The sequence below is a fragment of the Phacochoerus africanus genome, chromosome 15 (assembly GCF_016906955.1).
Source record: "Phacochoerus africanus isolate WHEZ1 chromosome 15, ROS_Pafr_v1, whole genome shotgun sequence".
Lineage (NCBI taxonomy): Eukaryota > Metazoa > Chordata > Mammalia > Artiodactyla > Suidae > Phacochoerus > Phacochoerus africanus.
Window position 1 is genome coordinate 73,296,354 of NC_062558.1, and position 21,919 is coordinate 73,318,272.

The 21,919-nt window shown below is 48.7% G+C and overlaps 1 protein-coding gene across 1 annotated transcript in view; it reads left to right on the forward strand.

The window, feature by feature from the left end:
• HK1 (hexokinase 1) overlaps positions 1 to 20,396 on the forward strand; it is a 78,053-nt gene extending 57,657 nt beyond the window's left edge. The window contains 8 exon segments of the mRNA XM_047762788.1: positions 1,054 to 1,202; positions 1,502 to 1,621; positions 3,488 to 3,583; positions 6,477 to 6,576; positions 12,138 to 12,321; positions 14,555 to 14,710; positions 18,198 to 18,431; positions 19,521 to 20,396. Coding sequence (XP_047618744.1) covers positions 1,054 to 1,202; positions 1,502 to 1,621; positions 3,488 to 3,583; positions 6,477 to 6,576; positions 12,138 to 12,321; positions 14,555 to 14,710; positions 18,198 to 18,431; positions 19,521 to 19,662 — 1,181 coding nt within the window. The 3' untranslated portion in view covers positions 19,663 to 20,396.
• Positions 20,397 to 21,919: the final 1,523 nt, after the last annotated feature.

The window sequence follows — 21,919 nt, forward strand, 5'->3', positions numbered from 1 at the left end:
GGAACATTTCCTACATGTAAATTACTATTGCATTATAAACCATCCTCAAACTTAATGGCTTAAAACAGCGACCATTTACTGTTGTTCAAGGGTCTGTTGGTCAGCAATTGATTGTTGCTCATCTGGGCCAGGCCGGACTGATCTTTGCTGGACTTATTCACGCATCTGCAGTCCCTGGTGTGTCAGCTAGGGGGCCTCCCCCACATATCCAGCATTCGTCAGCTGGGGTGCAGGAGTACCTGGTCATGTGTCTGTTCCTCCAGCAGGCCACTGGGCTCTTTGTAGGAGCTTCTTGGAGGCCTAGGCTAGGACTGGCTCATCTCTGCTTTTGCCACATTCTGTTGGCCAGGCCAGATCCAAGGGGAGGAGGAAATGGATTCCATGTTTTGACTGGAAGAGCAGCAAAATCACTTTGCAGAGAAGCAAGTGTACAAGGAGGAATGATCATGGTTATTTTTGCAAAGACTCTATACACTGGTCTATATTATTAATTTTTTTTTTCTTTTTATGGCTGTACCTGTGGCATATAGAAGTTCCCAGGCTAAGGGTCAAATTGAAGCTGCAGCTCCCAGCCTATGCCACAGTCATAGAAGCACCAGTCTGAGCCAAATCTGCGACCTACACTGTGGCTTGCGGCAATATCAGATCCTTAACCCACTGAGTGAGGGCGGGGATGGAACCAGCATCCTCATGGAGACTGTTGGGTTCTTAACCCACTGAAACACAGCAGGAACTCTATATATTATTAATTTTTATATGAGATTCCCTAACAGCAGGTCGTTGTTGCCAAGCTTTCTAGGAGCCTGATAATGTTTATTTGTTTATTGTGACAAATGGTTCATCCATGGGGCCTTTTGTCCTTCTGGTGTGGTCCAAAGGTTGTGGTAGTCAGTGAGTTAGTGCTGACCCTCTCTGAGCCTGAGCCGTGGGCTGAGGGGAGACCTGTATTTAATATGCGGTTCTTCCCTTGAAAGTTGGAAGTCTTGGGGTTACTGGCTGCCAGGAGATAAAACGAGCTCCTCTTGACCCTCTTTGTGTTCTTGACCACAACAGAGCACGGTGACTTCTTGGCCCTGGATCTTGGAGGAACGAACTTCCGCGTCCTACTGGTGAAAATTCGTAGTGGGAAAAAGAGATCGGTGGAAATGCACAACAAGATCTACGCCATTCCCATTGAAATCATGCAGGGCACTGGGGAAGAGGTGAGACAGCTTTGCTTTTATACTGTCCCAGTGTGTGTGCATCACACTTCCAGCCAGTGGCATCGGTGGCCCCCAGAACCTGCATGTGTGTGTGCTGCAGCACAGTTGTGTCTCATGGTCTGAAGCGTCAGGTGCATTCAGCCAGGCAGGGCTTAGGGTGCTGGGGGGCTGTGAAGATCTGGAGAGGAGGACTTGCTCTGCATGTGTCCGGGTATGTGTGCGCATGTGTGCACGTGTACCTGTGCACTGAAGGGGTGAAACCAGAGGGTGCCTGGGTAATCTCTTCCTTTGTCCTAAAGCTGTTTGACCACATCGTTTCCTGCATCTCTGACTTCCTGGACTACATGGGCATCAAGGGCCCTAGAATGCCTCTGGGCTTCACGTTTTCGTTTCCCTGCAAGCAGACGAACTTGGATGTGGTGAGTCTCCCCTTTCCAGGCATCAGACACAGGGCAGCACTGACTGTCCCTTGTCAGTGTGGGTTGGCTCTTTTGAGGCTTCCTCTAGCCTCTGCATCTTTTGATTCTGGACAGCTTAGCTGTCAGTCCCAGTGGCTTGACCCAGGCCTTATGTCATACCCTCCAGGACATCTTAAGACTCTCTCTATTCTTCTTTTATCATTTAAAACATTCCTGTCTTTGGGGAAGCCTCCCGATCCTCCAGGCCAGAGAATCTCACCCTCCTTGGTGTCCCCATTCCCTCTAATGTTGCCTGGTTATAGCACTTTTTACACAGTTTTTAGTGACCTTTGTTATCTTTCTCTTCTCTGATGCCATGTGGTCCTTGAGCAATGACCCGTGTTTCCCACAGGCCCTAAACACAGTGCTCTTGCTCACAGAGGAGATGCTTAATAAATGTTTGTCCAATAAATGGGACAAAATCAGCCCAAAGTCAGGGCTTAAGCACCTGCTGGGGACTGAGACCTGGACATGTAGTTCCCCCCCCACCCCACCCCCGCAGCAAGCCCACAGTCTAGTGGAGGACCCCAGCCCTGACACAGCAGCTGCAGCACCACGCTTAGGGCTGCCACCGGGGTGGGGGCATATTCCATGCGGAGGGAGCCGATTGTGCATGCAAGACCAATCCTGCAGGTGCCTCTGTGTTTTACAGGTAGAGGTGACCAGGGATGAGGCCCTAGTGTTGGCATCACATCACACAAGACCTTAGGCTGGGGTTTAAGGCATGTGATAGACAGCACTTGGAAGCTGGGTATGACCACCTACCTCTAGAACCCACTTAATCCAGTCACAGTGCTGACTTGGGGCTTTTTCCCTCTTAAGGACTTTTAGATCTCAGCAGGTGGGTCCACATAAACTTGTATGTTTTGGGGGGTTTGTTTTGTTTTGATTTTTTTTTTTTTGGCTACAGCCTACTGCAGTTTGATACAGGATCTTTGTTCCCAGACCAAGTATCAAACCTGAGCCACAGAGGCGAGATGCTGAGTCCTAATCACTAGACCACCAGAGAACTCCCAAATAAAGTTGTTTTTCACAGTTTTTAAAGGTCTGGTGATTTCTTTTAATGACTTTTATTTTTTCCATTATAGTTGATTCACAGTGTTGTGTCAATTTCTGCTGTACAGCAGAGTGACCCATGCATATATATACACATTCTTTTTCTTATACTGTCTTCCATCATGTTCTACTCCAAGAGATGGGATATAGTTCCCTGTGCTGTACAGTAGGATATAGTCTTTTCAAATTGAGGTATAATTGACATACAACATTGTATTAGTTTCAGGTGTACAATGTAATTATTTGATATTTGTATATTCTGCAGAATGATTACCACAATGAGTCAATATCCATCATGACGCATAATTACAAAATAATTTTTTTTTTTGCCACACCTGTGGCATATGGAAGTTCCTGAGTCAGAAATCCAATCCAATCCACAGTCTCAATCTCTGCCATAGCTGCAGCAACGCCAGATCCATAACCCACTGTGCCACAGCAGGAAATCCACAAAATTTTTTTTTCTTGTGTTGAGAACCTTTAAGATCTATTCTTTTAGCAACTGTCAAATAGACAATACAGTATAAAAATTTTTTTACTTTTTTTTTGCGGGGTGGGGAAGGGCTGCACCTGAGGCACATGGAGGTTCTGAGGCTAGGGGTTGAATTGGAGCTACAGCTGCTGGCCACAGCCGCGGCCATAGCCACACCAGATCTGAGCCGTGTTTTTGACCTATACCACAGCTCACAGGATCCTAGTCAGGTTTATTAACCACTGAGCAAGGGAACTCCCGGCAATACAGTATTATTAACCGTAGTTATCATGTTGCAGGGAATTTTGATCACCTGGACGAAGGGTTTTAAGGCAACCGACTGCGTGGGGCATGATGTCGTGACCTTACTGAGGGATGCAATAAAAAGGAGAGAGGTAACTATGAAAAGGATGTTTTTAAGACCCTTTACTGTTTTGTTGGATTATAAAGATTGGACTTGCTCACTGTCAAGAATTCACACAATACAGAAGCATGTGACAAGGCTATTAACATTCTCCCAGTTGCCAACCATAAAAGAGGGAACAGTTTTGTGTTATTTAAAGGATTGTTTTAGGAACTAAAATCATGACTCTCCCCCAGATCGAGAAGGAGAAAAGTTGCCAGCGGGCACAGCCTGGCACTGTTTTCCAGGCCTTGGCTGAGCACACGGGCCACGGAGCACAACCATCCGTCATCACAGCCCCTCCTCGACTAACTGTGTTGGAATTAGATGAGAAGCAGAGTGCTCTGTAGGCAGAACTGGGCACTTGCTTGGAGAGTGTTCTGCTTCCTGACAGCATCCAGTCCAGTGCAAAGTCCCGTTTCTTCTTTCTTTTTTTTTTTTTAGGGCCGCACCCTTGGCACATGGAAGCTCCCAGGCTAGAGGTTGAATCAGAGCCATAGCCAGTGGCCTATGCCACAGCCACAGCAACGCAGGATCCAAGCTGCATCTGCGACCTACACCACAGCTCAGCTGGATTCTTAAGCCACTGAGCGAGGCCAGGGATCAAACCTTCATCCTCATGGATCCTAGTCAAATTTGTTTCTGCTAAGCCACAGCGGAAAATCCAAGCCCCATTTCTTTGAACCCTCCCTCAGGCTACCAGCACAGGCTCACATCCTCTACTTGTGGTTCCTAACACTTTCTGAGATGTGTTTGCCCGTGTTGCAAGCAACCAGTCAGTAATCCCAACTTTGTCCCCCTGTGGGTGTGTTTCTGGTGGTCTTTGGCTAGAAGACATTGACAAGATATAAAATGAAAAATGCAGAAGATTTTTTTGAATGTGTTATTTTACTGAAATTAATTTTGGTAGATGAAATAAAAGATGGTGTAAAATATAGAACTGTGAAACTAAACATCCCTCACACATTTGTTGATGCCATATCGTGGGACTCCATAGTGCAAATGCTTGAACATGGCTTTATTTCATAAGCTCTCAGTTGCCTAACTAGGACAGAGCTCTTTATTTTTCAAGATTATGACCCCCTTGGGTGTTCCCTTTTGGTGCAGTGGGTTAAGGATCCCGTGTTGTCACTGCAGTGGCCTGGGTTGCTGCTGCAGCACAGGTTCAGTCCCTGGCCCAGGAACGTCCACATGCTATAGGCAAGGCCAAAAAAAGGTCTCCTTGGAGATAAAGGGAAGGGGTGGTCACTGGAGATCACATGCTTCTGGGGACCTAGCAATTTTTTTTTCTTTTTATGGCTGCACCTGTGGCATATGGAAGTTCCTGGGCTATTGGTCAAACTGGGTCCAAGCCACATCTTTGACCTATGCCACAGCTTGTGGCAACAGATCCTTAACCCACTGAGCAAGGCCAAGGATCGAACCCACATCCTCATGGGCACTGTGCCGGGTTTTAACCCGCTGAGCCACAAGGAGAACGCCAATATTGTTTCTTTTTGTTTTTCTTGCTTTTTAGGGCAGCACCTGTAGCATATGGAAGTTCCCAGGCTAGGGGTCAAATTGGAGCTGCAGCTGCCGGCCTACATCGCCACAGCAACGCCAGATCCGAGCTGCATCTGCAACCTATGCTGCTCCCCCAATATTCTGCTTCTTGGAACGAGGTGGTGGTCACTTGGGTTTTCTTGTTCTATTAATTCCTTAAGCCGTATGTTTTCATGTGATGTGTTTTCTATATGTGTTATATTTCATAATAAGAAATGAAGTTTTTACTTAACTCATTAATTAATGAGGGAATCAGTGAGAAGTTAAAAAAAAAAAAAAAAAGAAACAGTGCAGGCGTCTCCAGTTCAGAAGGGCAGACAATACAAGGCAGTCAGGTTGAAACGAATGGATTTCACTGAGAAGAAACCTGACCTCTTTTTGCCCATTTCACAACTCTTAATGTTAGCATTCTTCCAACATACTTTCCATACATATATAAATATGCATGGAGATACACACATTTTCTAAATGGGAGTCATACCATATATACTATATTACAGTTGGCTTTTTTCATTTAATATGAAACAGGCATCTTTCTTGTCACTACGTAGTGGCCAGTCGCACTCATTTTCTTGACCGTATAGAATTCCCCGGTTTGCCCAAACCAGGGCTTACATAGCCCCTTTTGTAAATACCCTCACGTGTGTCTTTGTGAACCTGCCTGTGTCTCTGAAGGACAGATTCTGTATTTGACATTTGTATTTTGCCCTCTGAAAGGCTGTAACACTTACTTGCTTAATTTTTATTTTTTCGTCTGTGGCATGCAGAAGTTCCTGGGCCAAGGATCAAACCCTCACCATAGCAGCAACCCAGGCTGCTGCAGTGACAATGCTGGATCTTTAACCTGCTGAGCCACCAGGGAACTCCTAAAAAACTAACACTTTAAACTCCCAAGAGAAAGAGCTCTTTGGCCATTCTCCCTGTCTTTCCTCTGTTCTGTGCTGCCTCTCTAGTCCTTCAGGGCCATCTGTGAAATGGGTAGCATACCTCCTTTCTTTACATCTCAAGCTTCAGATGCATCAGTAATGATAGATGTTCAGTGAAGGAGGATTCCAGTCCCTTTCACAAGCTGGTAAGGAAACTCTTTCAGATGAGGCACCACCGGCTTTCTGACCACAGTGTGGCACAGTGACCCTGCAGAACTCAAGCTAGACAGTGCTGTCCCTCCCTTTTTTTTAAATAGTGATTTTTATTTTTTCCATTAGAGCTGGTGTACAGTGTTCTGTCAATTTTCTACTGTACAGCAGGATGACCCAGTCACACATACATGTATATATATTTTTTCTCACATTATCATGTCCCTCCCTTAAATAAGCCAAACCTGTGTGTCTTTCTTTCCAAAGGAATTCGACCTGGACGTGGTGGCTGTGGTCAATGACACGGTGGGCACCATGATGACCTGTGCTTATGAGGAACCCACCTGCGAGGTTGGACTCATCGTAGGTGGGTGTCCTGGAAGGTCCTTCCTGGGGGTGGGGAAGGCCAGCTCTGTGGGGCCCTGAGCACAGCTCAGCCCTCAGTGCCCCTCAGTGCTGACAGTACATCTAGCAGTGCTGTCCCTTTGCCACCTCCTAAGGTTCATCCTGGCCCGAGGCTGCAGTGCTCTCCAGGGATCCCTCTCCCTCAACAGCGGTGCTGAACCTCACAGCATTAATGAATGGCCTCAACCTAGCCAGGACCCAGATTGAGACTTGAACCCACAGTTTTATCTTTTCCTTTTTGTGTCTTTTTAGGGCTGCACCCGAGGCATATGGAGGTTCCCAGGTTAGGGGTCCAAAGAGAGCTGTAGCCACAGCTACAGCAGCGCAGAAGGAATTCAGTGAGAGACAAAGTTAGGCAAGAAGATTTATTAAGATTTATTTATTAAGATTTATTAAGTTAGGTCACTTGTGAGAAATGCAAGCGGGCAGGCAAGGAGATTCTGCCCCAGGATTAGGTGGGCTACAGTTTTATCATCCGAGGGGAGTGGCAATGGGAAAAAACCACCTCTTCCTCTTTCTTTGAGTAGTAGCATCCACGAGTAGTAGCATCCAGTAAGAGAGTATTTGATCTGGTAAAGTCAGACTAGGACTGTCCTGGTGCTTATTCAAATCAGCAGAAGCTCGGCCCTCGGCCCTCAAACTCCTGCCCTTAGTCGAACCTGAATGCAGGCCTCACCCCAACCCCCACCCAGTGACCTGAGGCAGGTCTCCTGCCTCCACTAGGCAAGCAACCCTGCCCTGTTCTGATGACCCTCTTCAGCAATTATTGACTTAACAGTGGGCCTCCCCTGGGTTTCCCTCTCTATCTGTGGTCCCCTAATGGGACTTTTACAACTACATGTGCCTGCTCCATCCCTATCAACCCCACCAGGCTTCGTGGTGGCTGTGAGTCGGGAGCTCCGGTGGATGGGGTGGGAGTGCCTGGAGCTGGCACTCATCAGGACAACTCTCAGGGCTTGTAAGGAGGGGCCCGGGCCTGTGGCTGGGAAGGAAGCAGAGAAAGGAAGCAGATTGCAGCCACTGTTTGCAGCTGCTGGGGTGAGAGGCAGTTTTTTTTTTTTTTTTTTTTTTTCTTTTCTAGGACTGCACCCACAGCACGTGGAGGTTCCCAGACTAGGGGTCTAATTGTAGCTGTAGCCGCCACATCTGCAACCTACACCACTGCTCATGGCAATGCCATATCCTTAACCCACTGGGCAAGGTCAGGGATTGAACCTGCAACCTCATGTTTCCTAGTCGGATTCATTAACCACTGAGCCACGACAGGAACTCCAGAAGCATCTTGATTTAGGCTGCAAGAAAACCATTCGTCTAACTGATCCTGCTCCTAGTGTCAGCGACACTGGGAAAAGGCTTGATTTCTTAGCCAACACCTGCAGAGCCTCCCTGGATTGAGGGTCGGCTTTCTGTGTGGACCTGGGAGATTGGCAGAAGGCCCAGCAGGCTGCCTTCCCTGTGCCAGGGAGACCTTTTCATTTGTTAAGCCGCTTTCCCTCCCAAGGAAACTTCAAAAACTAGGGAGCAGCTCCAGGTGAAAAGTGGTTTGGGGCCTGGCTTTGGGGCTCTTTGTTTCTTCCTTTCTTTTGCAAAGCTTTCTTTCTCCACTGGGCCCCTCCTTCCCTTCAGCTTCTGAATGGGTTTAGTTGTGACATGCAAAGCTAGAGTGACACAGCACTTGTTCTAATTCCGGGCCTGGCCTCACCTTCCTGCCCTGGAGGTCTCAGGCCTGCCCAGTCCGCGGGCTGGGGGTGGGGATGCAAGGATGGGTGGTGGGGGTGGGCTTCTCCAGGGCTTGGGCTACCTTCAGTCTGTATTATACATTTTTTTGTCTTTTTAGGGCCGCACCACGGCATATGGAAGTTCTCAAGCTAGGGGTCGAATCAGAGCTACAGCTGCCGGCCTTTACCACAGCCACAGCCATAGCCACAGCCATGCCAGATCCAAGCTGCCTCTGTGACCTACACCACAGCTCACGGCAACGCCGGATCCTTAACCCACTGAGTGAGGCCAGGGATCAAACCCATGTCTTCATGGGTACTAGTCAGGTTTGTTAATCCCTGAGCCACAGTGGGAACTCCCTGGGGCTGCCTTCAAAGCCACTGTTTCCTTCAGCCATCAATTGGTCGCTGCCCACAGCTCCCGTAGGCAAGATGTATGGTGTACAAGTTCTGGCTTTCTTTGCATCTGCTTCCATTTCTGAGACTCCTCTTCTCTGTTTTACACTTTGGGTAAAAGGGAGCTGAGAAAACAAAAATAATCCAGTTATGGAGTTCCCATCGTGGCTTAGCAGTTAATGAACCTGAATAGGATCCATGAGGATGCAGGTTTGATCCCTGGCCTTGCTCAGTGGGTTAAGGATCCAGCGGTGCCATGAGCTGTGGTGTAGTCATAGATGTGGCTAGGATCTGGTGTTGCTGTGGCTCTGGCATAGGCCAGCAGCTACAGCTCCAATTCGACCCCTAGCCTGGGAACCTCCATATGCCACAGGTATGGCCCTAAAAAGACACCCCTCAAAAAATCCAGTTATATTACCCAAAAACTGGGTTTGCTTTTTTGGTGAGTGTCAAGGCAAAAGACACAGCTGAGCCAGAGATCAGAAGGAAGGATTTATTACTTGTAGCAAGTAGAGAGAATACCAGGCATCTTTCTCAAAGGAGGGAGTGTCTTCTCTCAGGGAAAAATTGGGGAGGTTTTAAGCTAAGAACGCCTGCATATTCTTGTAGGGGCTTGGGCAGAGGAGAAATTAGCATATAATAGGAGGCAGAAGTTGACAGAGGCTAAGCTTCAGTTGATTTAAATCACTGAGAGTCGGGGAGTTCCTGTCTGGCTCAGTGGTTAACTAATCCGACTAGGAACCATGAGGTTGTGGGTTCCATCCCTGCCCTTGCTCAGTGGGTTAAGGATCCGGTGTTGCTGTGAGCTGTGGTGTAGGTTGCAGATGTGGCTCAGATCCTGCATTGCTGTGGCTCTGGCGTAGGCCCAGCGGCTACAGCTCCGATTTGACCCCTAGCCTGGGAACCTCCATATGCCGCGAGAGCTTCCCAAGAAGTGGCGAAAAGACAAAAAATAAAAAAAGTAATCACCAAGAGTCAGAAAGGGTTAACTTCTTCAACCCTTAGGTTGCAGGTAAACGGGTTGGTTGAGCACCCAAGGGGGGTTTATTTCTGCCAAACAGCTCAAGAAAGTGCTTCAGGCTAATTTTTACCTTTGAAACAGAACTGGGAGTCTTTACAAGGATTTATTATCTTTTTTTTTTTGTCTTTTTTGTTGTTGTTGTTGTTGTTGCTATTTCTTGGGCTGCTCTCGCGGCATATGGAGGTTCCCAGGCTAGGGGTCGAATCGGAGCTGTAGCCACCGGCCTACGCCAGAGCCACAGCAACGCGGGATCCCAGCCGCGTCTGTGACATACACCACAGCTCACGGCAACGCCGGATCGTTAACCCACTGAGCAAGGGCAGGGACCGAACCCGCAACCTCATGGTTCCTAGTCGGATTCGTTAACCACTGCACCACGACGGGAACTCCTATTATCTTTACTTCTGTTATTTCTCTGGTTTGTTCTTTGGTTCCCTGAAGATCATTATTCAAGGGCAAGCATTGTGGCCTAGCTTAGGTCACCAAATAGCTTAGGCCCCAGTGGCTTCTCTTATGTCAAGAAAGCCATGTCTGCCCTCTTTCTCCCTGTCTGTTTACAGTTGCATAGTTTAAAGCATCTGCAAATTCCACTTGTTTCTCTAAACGAATAAAGCCCATTTGGTCTGGCCACTAGGGGTGTCCCTGTGTGCCTTAATGATGTCGGAAATCTATCTATCTCTGCATCCCCCCCAGGGCAGGTCCATTGAACTGGAGTGGGTTCATTCTAAGGCCTTGAATGAAGGTGTGATCCATGAGCGAGCAGCATCGGCATCACCTGGAAGCATGTTAGAAATTTAGTCTCAGGCCTCACCCCATACTCCAGAATCAGAACCTGCATCTTAACAGCTCTCCAGGGGATTTGGTGTATATTAAAACATCTGTGTTGAAGGACTCCTGGTTGGTTGGTTGGTTTTTAAATATCCCCTTCATCCACTGAGACAAGGCCAATGACCGCAAATTTGGCTATCTGGCAATCAAAAGTGTTTTTGAAGGTTTTAGAATGTTTCCTCTCTGTGTCTGTACCTAACTCCTCATGGACAAGAACAGCAAACAGTCTGTGGTTTGACCCTAGTCCTGGGGTTGAGTGGGGGGCACGATCTAAATAGCTCTGCCCTGGGGGGGCAGGGATGGAAATCAGAGGCTTCTGAGCACCTGGAAGCCACTTGTCAGATTGTGTGTGTACAGCATGTGGGGTCACCCAAGGAAATGCCCCTTTTCTCAGGACAATCAGCAGAACTTCAAAGAGATTTGTGATACCAAAATGGTGAGGAATCATTGCTTCGAAGGGCACCCTTGAAATGCTCAGGACACTCCTTTCTGAACTAACTGGGGGCTCCATTCTGGAACCCGCAGGAGAGTTTATTCACGCCGAGTCCATGACCAAGTTTGATATGAAAAGAGAAGTGGACATGCATGGCATGGTAATAGTCAGTCCCACTGTATGATATTTTATATACATAGGCACGTGTGTGTATACACGTCCCGTGTGTGTTTAGAGAGAGAGGGAAAGAGGAATAGAGAAATATCCTTCCAGTCTGAATGCTGCCTAAACTTGCACCATTGGAGAGACATCCCTTTGTTGTAAGACCGTCTTCTATTAAAATAAACGCAGTCCTGCCTGGACAGGTAAACACAGGAGGCTCTTGGTATTGATGTCTCAGTATAAAGTTAATCAAATGCTCTGGGCAGTTTTTGTTTGTTCTATGGCCGAACCCACAGCATATGGAAGTTCCTGGGCCAGGGATTGAATCCTGCAGCGTAGGTCACAGCTGCAGCAATGCTGAATCCTTTAACCCACTTTGTGGGACCGGGGATTGAACCTGTGCCTCTTCAGTGACCTGAGCCACTGCAGCTGGATTATTTTTAATTTTTATTTTTGGTCTTTTTGTCTTTTCAGGGCCACACTCGTGGCATATGGAGGTTCCCAGGCTAGGGGTGGAATTGGAGCTATAGCTGCCAGCCTACACCACAGCCACAGCAATGCCAGATCCGAGCCGTGTCTGTGACCTATACCACAGCTCTCGGCAATGCCGGATCCTTAACCCACTGAGTGAGGCCAGGGATCAAATCCGCAACCTCATGGTTCCTAGTCGGATTCGTTTCCCCTGTGCTACAACGGATATTCCAGGCAGTTGGATTCTTAACTATGCCGCTGCGGGAAATGCCCTTCCCACTTTTTTTTTTAAGCTCTGGGCAGTTTTAACACTGGCTCTCCTTCTGTATTTTGAGGTTTTCCTGGAAGACATTGGGAAAGTGAAGCAATTACTTTGTTCACCTCAAAAGTGTAGCCTTCCAGAATCCGAAGCCCCAGGACTAGTTGCATCCCCACTAAGCGTGGTGGCATGTCCAGTCACTTCCCCTCTTCGTGTTTTTTTTCATGTATTTCAGGGACTGGCAGCAATGCCTGCTACATGGAAGAAATGAAGAATGTTGAGATGCTAGAAGGAACTGAGGGGCAAATGTGTATCAACATGGAGTGGGGTGCCTTTGGGGACAATGGGTGTCTGGATGACATCAGAACAATCTATGACAAAATGGTGGACGAATATTCTCTAAACGCAGGGAAACAAAGGTAATTCTGCCTGGTGGGAAGGGCATGTGGCTGTATTCTGCCCTTTGCAGTGGGTGAAGCTTCTAGTAGGAGCGGGATCTGGACAGAGTCTGGAGACCACGGTCCCTCATGTTAACTCCGGCCTTGGCTTTTGGCCCGAGGAGAGCAGAGAACTTAGGGATGGGGCGTGGCAGCACAACATGGTTCAGGATGGCCCAGGGTTGATGTTCTCTCCACGTGTTTCTGGGGGACAGGGGGCACCACTCTTCTCAATGACTGTGTTTATCTTGGAACATTCTGGCCTTCCCATTTCTCTCTTTCTTCCCCACCAGACTAATAGAAACCTCTTGGTCAGCAGGTTTTTGCCTTGTTTAGTGGAAGTAGAACACACTTGACCTGCAGTTGTTAAAGGGTGAAGGAAATTAGGATGTTGCCAGTGGGAGTGGGCATGGGAATGCATTGGGGCTCTGGGTCAGGGGTGCAGCCAAGGCTCGCCTCAATTCACCCTTCCCATGGCAGACCTCCTGCACCACCCAGTGGCTGTCTGGAGCTTTGCAGCTCAGTAGGAATCCTGAGATGGCAGGGTTGGTCCACTCTTCCCCTTCCCAGGAGAGAGACAAATGACCCTTTGTCTCAAGCTCCCAGGCATCAGGCCATCCTCTGCCATAGTCAGGCCGGGGTGGTCTAAGCTGTGTCCTCAGGAGCAGAATGAAGAACTGGGGTAGTGCCTTCCAAACAAAGGTTATTCTCCAGATGACCTCAAGATTTTTGCCTTTCCCAAATACCACCTATGTTTAAATGTTTTTCTTTAAATTGGCTTGTAACATTTTTTTTATAAAATTTTTTGAAATTGAAATATAGTTGATTTACAGTGTTATGCCAATTTCTGCTGTACAGCAGAGTGGCCCAGTCATACATGTGTGTACATTCTTTTTCTCACACTATCTTCCATCATGTTCTATCCCAAGAGATAGGGTATAGCTCCCTGTGTGGCTTGTGATTTTTTTTTTTTCTTTTAATGATTTTATTTTTTCCATCATAGCTGGTTTACAGTGTTCTGTCAATTTTCTGCTGTACAGCAAGGTGACCCAGTCACTCATACATGTACACATTCTTTTTTCTCACATTGTCATGCTCCATCGTAAGTGACTAGATATAGTTCCCAGTGCTGTACAGCAGGATCTCATTACTCATCCACTCCAAAGGCAATAGTTTGCCTCTATTAACCCCAAATCTTACGTTTATGAGGGGGCAATCCAATATTAGCGTTAAGTGAATATAGTGAAGAATGGCATTATTCGATCCTAGCTACCATTGCCTACCAAAGGCTTTGTTAAAAGGGGGTCAGTAGTGGTTGGAAGGGGTTAGATCTATACCAGCACCAAAGGGATTATTAGCACCGAGAAGATGAGAAGGACTGGATGGGATTGGATGATGGTAGTGCTATTTGTTTTCTGTGCACCACCCGAAACCTTCTGGACCATCCAGATTCCACTGGACTCTTCACAGCTTGGGGGCCCTGGGATGGGATGTGCTCATGGAAGCATTTAAACCCCTTGTCATTTCTGAGGCTCTCATGCGTGGAGATGGCAGGAATTAAAAACCCCAAGAACAGGGGGCCCTCAAGGGTATTGGTGGCTGTCTGGGTCCTCCAGCCTATGTGGCTTTATCACCCTGTGGGTGCTTGACCAGCACTCCAGGTTTTCCAGAAATTTAGTGGGAACGTTCCCCTGGTTGTCTTGTCGCTTTAAAGCCACCTGCTTGTTCTGCAGATGTTGATTGAGCACCTGGCGGAGAGCTCAGCACTCTCGCTGTGTTGTGCCAGGCCCTGGGACTCAGAGCTGAGCAAGACACATTTTCTCTGTCCCCTCCAGGTTTTTGCCTTAGGGGCACTGAGAGGTGGAGGACCCATGTATGTTGTGAGGAAGGGGGGTGCATGGGAGCCGATGTAGGCAGGGAAACCCCAGTGTGGGGGAGGACAGGTTTCTTGCAACAGTGATGGGGGAGCTGTGGGCTGAGAGCTGGAAAGGCAGGGAGTCAGGTGAGGAAGAGGATGGTTCAGTGGTGAGACATGAGTGCTCATGGCTTCGAGTCTGATCCCGGAGGGCCGGGGCCCCTTTGCCCTTCCTGGTCTCACCCCCTCCCTCTACTGAGAGCACTGGGCCAGGTGTGCCAGAGGCACAGCAAGGCTCCCCACGGTTACAGTGAGCCCCGAGGCTTCATAGAGACACCCAGCCCCCTCCTCCCGTCTCAGGTATGAGAAGATGATCAGTGGCATGTACCTGGGTGAAATCGTCCGCAACATCTTGATCGACTTCACCAAGAGGGGATTCCTCTTCCGGGGGCAGATCTCTGAGCCGCTGAAGACGCGGGGCATCTTTCAGACCAAGTATCTCTCTCAGATCGAGAGGTGAGTAAAGGGGTAGGGGGCTTCCCTCTGAGAGGGGGCCCTGGCCAGGAGGTGGTGATGGGGGCAGTAGAGAACCTAGCGGGCATTTTCTGGCCACTTGTGAGGGTTTTCTTCTTCCTCTGAAGTAATAAGCCCTGAGCGATTGCATATTGAAATGCCATAATTTTACTATAAATCATTTCCCCTTATTCACCCTCTATGTCAGGGGATTATATTGATTTGTGTGATGTCATGTGTGTAAGTAAGTTACATTTCAGGAGAGTGAAGGTGCATCACAGATGCTTGTATTGAAGGAGTATTAGGTCCGGAAGGGCCAAGCCCCACCGGTCTGACCTCACCCTCATTTCCTCTGCAAGGGAACCTAGGATGCATAGCTCCCCACCCAGCCCGCGGGCCCCACGCAGACTGCTCTTGTATTCCTCCTGTTTGTCTCCCGGGGAGTGAGCCTTTCCTCTCTGCCTTTCATCTTCCACAGAGAGCTGTGAGAGAAGGTGGAAAAGGGCTCAGCAAAAGCAGAAGTAGTTGTGCAAAAAGCAGTGGTTTGAGAATGGTCAGGTTAGCTGCACGGACACTGGCTCCACCTGGACCTGCTCCTCACTTTCCCCCAGGCCTGGGTCTGTAACCTGCAGCTCAAACTCACTGCCCAGAAGAACCCGCTGCAGACGGTGGCCCTACGATTGAGCATATGGAACAATGGCTTTTCATAGCCACGGGGGAGGGAGCAGGGGAGGGAGGCTCTGTAATTGGAAAATGAATTCCCTGTTTCTTTCCCTCCTTGTTCTAAGAGGGAGCTCTGTGGACCATAGAAGCCATGAAAGAATGAGAGGACAATATCAGTGATTTTTTTAATTGTGGTAGATTAAATTTACCATCATTACCATTTTGAAGTGTATAATTCCCCTTGTTCAACCATCACCATCGTCCATCTCCAGAACTTTTTCATCTTCCCAAACTGAAACTCTCTACCCATTAAACACTAACTCCCCATTCCTCACTCCCCCAGCCCCTGGAAACCACCCTTCTACCTTCTGTGTCTATGAATTTGACTCCTGGTGACCTCATGTAAGTGGAATCGGTAGCATTTGTCCTTTCACATCTGACTTATTGCACTTAGCATAATGTCTTCAAGGGTCATTCAGGTGGTAGCATGTGTCAGAATGTCCTTCCTTTTGAAGGCTGAATAATTCCTTGTATGCATACGCCACATTTTGTGTATCCATTCATCTATCCACGGACACCTGGGTTGCTTCCACCTTATGACTGTTGTTAATAATGCTGCGATGAACAGGAGGGTATAAATACACGATTGAGTCCCTGCTTTCAGTTCTATGGGGTATATACCCAGAAGTCAAATTGCTGCATCACAAAGTTATTTTGTTTTATTGTTTGTGGAGGAACTGCCATACTGTTCTGCACAGTGGCTGCACCATTTTGCATCCCACCGACGGTACACACAAGGGCTCCAGCTTATCCACATCCTTGCTAACACTTGTTATTTTCTGTTATTGTTTTTTCTTTCTTTTCTCCCTTTCTTTCTTTCTTTCTTTCTTTCTTTCTTTATTTCTTTCTTTCTTTCTTTCTTTCTTTCTTTCTTTCTTTCTTTCTTTCCTTCCTTCCTTCCTTCCTTCCTTCCTTCCCTCCCTCCTTCCTTCTTTCTTTTTCTTTCTTTCTCCTTCCTTCCTTCCTTTCTTTCTTTCCTTTCTTTCATGACTGTACCTGAGGCATATGGAAGTTCCCCGGGCCAGGGATTAAATCCAGCTGCAACCTATGCCACAGGTGTGGCAGTGCCGGTTCCGTTAACCCACTGTGCTGGGTCAAGGATCAACCTCACAGAAGGAACTCTCTGTTTTTGGTTTCCTTTTAATAATAAACATCCTGATGGGTGCCAAGTGCTAGGAAGGCCCCTTTTCCTGGTAATGGCTAAGAGAGAAATCATCAAGAAAAAATTGCCGGATTTAGCTACATAGTTTCTGTAAATTAAAACAAAATCAGTCATTGAGTTTAAAGGACAAACAGCAAACTAGGGAAAACATTTGCATTACATACGATTGGATGAAGAGCATGGCACATGGGGCGGGATCTCTGGCAGGTCTCCTCTTGAGACCTGCTCTGCCCCACTGGCTATGAGCTTTGGGTGAGTTACTCTATCTCTCCCAGCCTCAGTTTCCACATCTTTAAGATGGGAATAATCACACATGGATTGGTTGGTTATTAGGAAGAAGAAACGAGGTGATTGTATGTAAAGCTCCTGTTGCATAGTAAGTCCTCAAAGAAGGCTGCCTTTTCTATCCCTGTCATTGTCATCATCACCAGTCACTGTCAACTCTTTCAGTTGAGTGAGAGGGAGACAAATAATATCCCAGGAGAACCAGTCTTGCTATAGTAAGTAGTTCATGTGACTAGTAAACAAACAAATAAAAGGTCATCCTAAGAAGAAAAGAACACATATTAATCCACAATGTGATGCTCTTCCTACCAAATGGTCTAATATGTATAAAAGGGCTCCATTCCACTGGGCACAAGTAGGGCCAAATACTTTGCTGGAGAGAGAGAGTAAATTGCTACAACTTTCTGAAAGGCACTTGGCAGTATATATCAAAAGCTCTTTGACCCAGAAGTGTATCCTAAGGGAAAAATCTGAATTGCCCATAAAGACGTAAACAGGAATGTCACCAGTGTTACTTTATAGTAGCAGAAAATTGCGGGAGTTCCCATCGTGGCTCAGCAGTTAGCAAACTCGACTAGCATCCTTGAGGATTTGGGTTCAATCCCTGGCCTCACTCACTGGGTTAAGGATCTGGCGTTGCCGTGAGCTGTGGTGTAGGTCACAGAGGTGGCTCAGATCCGGCATTGCTGTGGCTGTGGCATAGGCTGGCAGCTACAGCTCCGATTTGACCCCTAGCCTGGGAACCTCCGTATTGCCGTGGGTGCGGCCCTAAAAAGACAAAAAACAAAAACAGAAAAACAAAAAAAGAAAAGAAAATTGTAAACAACTTACATTTCTTTAAACTGACTAAACAAATCCTCCCCAGAATGAAATACTATGGCAGCCTTTTGCAATCCTGGTCTCAGATAAGGAGGTGGGAACTGGCCCTGATGTATGAAGTAGGAAAAAAAAGCAAGAAAGTAAACCGTATATAAAGGACAGGCCCACGTGCATATCATAAGAGCAGACATTGTTTAATGATAGCCAAGCAAAATAGATTGGAAGGAAATACATTTAAATGTTAATACCATTTTCCCTGATGTTGGGATTGTAGATAGTTTTAATTTTCCAATATTTATTTTTCTAGATTTGCCAGTTTTTCTAGAAAACATGTAACATGTCCTTTGGGGATCATTTAAAAAAATAGATCAATGTTATTTTGAAGGGGAGAGAAGCCCCCATGACCCTGGTCCTGAATAAGTGCAGTGGTTTAGGGCCGGCTCCTGGGGCTGCTCTCGTGGGTCCTGCTTCATCCCGCCTTCTGGCTTTCATTCCCCACAGCGACCGGTTAGCGCTGCTCCAGGTCCGGGCCATCCTCCAGCAGCTGGGCCTGAACAGCACCTGCGATGACAGTATCCTCGTGAAGACCGTGTGCGGGGTGGTGTCCAAGAGGGCGGCGCAGCTGTGTGGTGCCGGCATGGCGGCCGTAGTGGATAAGATCCGTGAGAACAGAGGGCTGGACCACCTCAACGTGACTGTGGGTGTGGACGGGACGCTGTACAAGCTTCATCCACAGTGAGTGGGGCTTCCATCGGGGACGGGCAGAGCTTCCTGGGCGGGTGCGTTATAAGCGATCCCACCCAACTCAACATAGGCATTGCCTGCTCCCCTCATGGCCATGGCTTGGGAGGGAACCATCTGTCCTCCTCTGTCCCCACCTCTCTCTCCACTTTCATAGCTGTCCTCATTGTCACTGTGGTTTAGAGTTAGGCTTTGGAGCCAGGCACAGACACACTTGAATTTAATCCTGGCTCCATCATTTAGAAGCTGTGCTCAGAGTTCCCCGGTGGCCTATCGGGTTAAGGATCTGACATCACTGCAGCGGCTCTGGTTGCTGCTGTGGCATGGGCTTGATCCCTGGCCTGGGAATTTCTGCATAATGTGGGTGTGGCCAGAAAAAAAATAAAAGAACAAGCAGCTGTGCTCAGTTGCTTCATCTCTGCCCACTCTCCTCTTCCTCATTGGATAACAACCATTGGCAGGGTGGACATGACATATGTAAAGGGTGGGACACTTAGGAGATACTCAGCAAAGGGCAGTCAGTGTTACTTCTAGAGGCCTCACTGCCCTGAGCATCTGTCTCCTTTCTAGCACAAAATGCAAGACCCTAGAGTCACCTCTCATTTAGAGATTATGCTTCACTGGGGTGGGGGTCGGGGTAGGGCCTCCCTCTGAAAGCTGAAGAGCTGGGGTCTCAGAAGGTTGCAGCTAGGGGTGGTGATGTTCGTTCCCATGCAGCCTGCTGAGCTGACCGGGCTTGGCCGGCCTCAGGGGTCCACACCCAGGCCTCAGGACTTTTCGGTGCCCCTAGGCGCCTCAGGCTTTGAGGATGGGAGCTGTCTGGGTATGTGACTCACGTCGTGGCCCACTTAAGCTACACTGAGCAGCTTGTTTTGGATTCTCTGTTGCCTTCCCTGTTGCAAATTGTAATAGAATTGGTGATGAGCCCACTTTCCTCCCAGCCCTTCTCAATAAGCCGCAGCTGCTTCTAAGCAGCCTGGTCCTGCATTCCTCCTTATTGTCGGGATGCTTCAGCATCTTCATGTGGGCCCAGCAGCGCTCATATTCCTCTTCTTACCCTTCTCTGTTTTTCATCATTTTTAGCTTCTCCAGAATCATGCACCAAACCGTGAAGGAACTGTCACCAAAGTGTAACGTGTCCTTCCTCTTATCCGAAGACGGTAGTGGCAAGGGAGCTGCCCTCATCACGGCAGTGGGCGTCCGGCTCCGAGAGGGGAGCAGCTAAGAGTCCTGGCCCCCACCCCCAGCCCGCTGCCCTCCAGCACTTCTCTCTTCAAGCAGCGACCCCTGTTCTGTCCAGCGAGCTGTGCTGGGAGACGCCGGCGCCAGGGCCCGCCAGCACCGCCACGGGGAGGAAGGCAGAAGCCACCTAATGGCGCGTAATGTAGGGTACCAAATAGAGTGCGTGCTGTTGATAACCTCTCACCTCCAGAACCCCCTCACCTGCCCTGACACTTTGCATGATTTGATTTCTATCCCGTCGTACCTTCCCCACGTGTGAAGTTTAGTGGCGTCCGTTTCTAAGTTATGCATTCATCCAACAGTTATTTATTGGCCCAAGATGCAAAGTCACACATCTGACCCACCTTAGGGGCCTCCGCCGCCCGTCCTTGGGGATGCATCCCCCGTGTGAAATGTATTCTCACCAGCAGACACTGCCGGGGCTCCTCTCCCACGGGTGCATCCTGCCGCTTCCTCCCGGCCCAGCACCCACTGCTGTCTGGTGTCCCCCTTGGGGCGTGTCAATGCCACTGAATTGTGTGTCCGTGGAACTGGTCATAGCCACATCGTGATGGTCTTGCCTTCTGTCTGTCTGGGGGAGGGGGGCAGTCCTGCGGGAAGGTGTCTTGTCTCCATTCGGGTAAAAGGAACCAATCAAGAAACAGTTCGCTCATTGGAATTCCCCATCGCTTTTGTGAGCCATGTCGTATGACCTAGTAAACTTTGTACCAATTCAAAGACCCGGGTGCTGCTTAATGGCTGGGGCGCAGGGAGGGCATCTGGGGATGAGGCGGAAACCAAACCCGGAGGGGGTTCGTCAATGTCTGGGTTAGGAGCAGATTTTGACATGAAGTCGGCGTTCCATAGTGTCCAGCCTTCTTTTGGCATGAGGACATTTTTTTTTTTTTCCCGCTTTTTGGGACCACACTTGAAGCATATGGAAATTCCCAGGCTATGGCCATTGGAGCTACAGCCACTGGCCTACGCCACTGCCACAGCAACACCAAATCTGAGCCGCATTTGTGACCTACACCACAGCTCATGGCAATGCTGGATCCTTAACCCACTGAGCGATGCCAGGGATTGAACCTGCATCTTCATGGATTCTAGTCGGATTGCTTCCGCTGTGCCGAAGTGGGAACTCCCATGAGGACATCTTTTTTTTTTTTGGCCGTGCCTGTGGCATGCTAGGGATCAAACCCAAGCCACAGCAGTGACAATGCAGGATCCTTAACCACTGGGCCACCAGGGTACTCCTGCACAAGGACTTCTGTCCTCTGCCTGCAGTGTGTCAAGAAGTAGGTGGTCCTCTTGTCTTCCAGCACCAGACCTCTCAGTTCCCTTGGGAGAGAATTCCTGCAGCCCCCCCACCCCTCGCCTTTCAGAAGGGAAAAGGGGTGGAAGCCCTCTGTGCTCCAGCAGCCTGGCTTCCTCACTTGTAGTTGGAACAAGAGAAAGTCAGCTTGGCATTCAGGGGCTATCTGGATTTCATAAGAGGACAGGGCAAGAGCAGCCCTCCCTCCTGCCGTTCCCAGCCAGATCCTATCCTCATCACCCTCCCCAGCAACTCCAGGATGGGGGATGAATAGACCCCTGGTCCTAAGCCGACACAATCTGCAGCAGCCCAGGGTAGCAGGGTTGCTGCCCCCCGCCCCCAGCATAATGGAGCCCCTGCTGTGGGAAACTGGCCCTTATCTGACCCCTCCATCCCGCCCCAGCTCAGCCTCCAGGGGGCTCTTCTGCTCCGTGGCTGCCGTCAGGTACATTCTGGTACCCTGTGACGGAGGTGCCACATGAGTCTGCCAAGCCATGGCCGCACCTCTCGGCTTTCCCCAGACAACACACTCACTTGGTTTGGTGAGACCAGAGTCGTCGCTTTATTTGGCCCTGCTGGTGCCTGTGGCACAGTGATCTTGTGGAGAACACAGGTAACCTTAAACTATAGGTGTGCACTTAGGTGTTAAGTGATTCTAGGGAGGCCCTGAGGTGGGAAAGGAGTGTCCTCAAGCAGGGAGAGGTATGGACTGAGCCAGACCTGGGGCTTTTTAGGAAGTGGTACCGTTGGTGTTTTCTGCCTGCAGAAGTAAGGGCTGTGTGGCTGACTCGCAGGAGGCATTCATGGAAAACGGCTGGCGTGGTGGTAATAAACGTCGAAGCTGCTTTGTATGAGGAACTTAACCTGTGTGGGGCCTGCCCGTTTATAGGCATCACTCCCATCATCCTCACAGCCTTCCTGTGAAGTTGTGTTGCTGTTGAAAGAG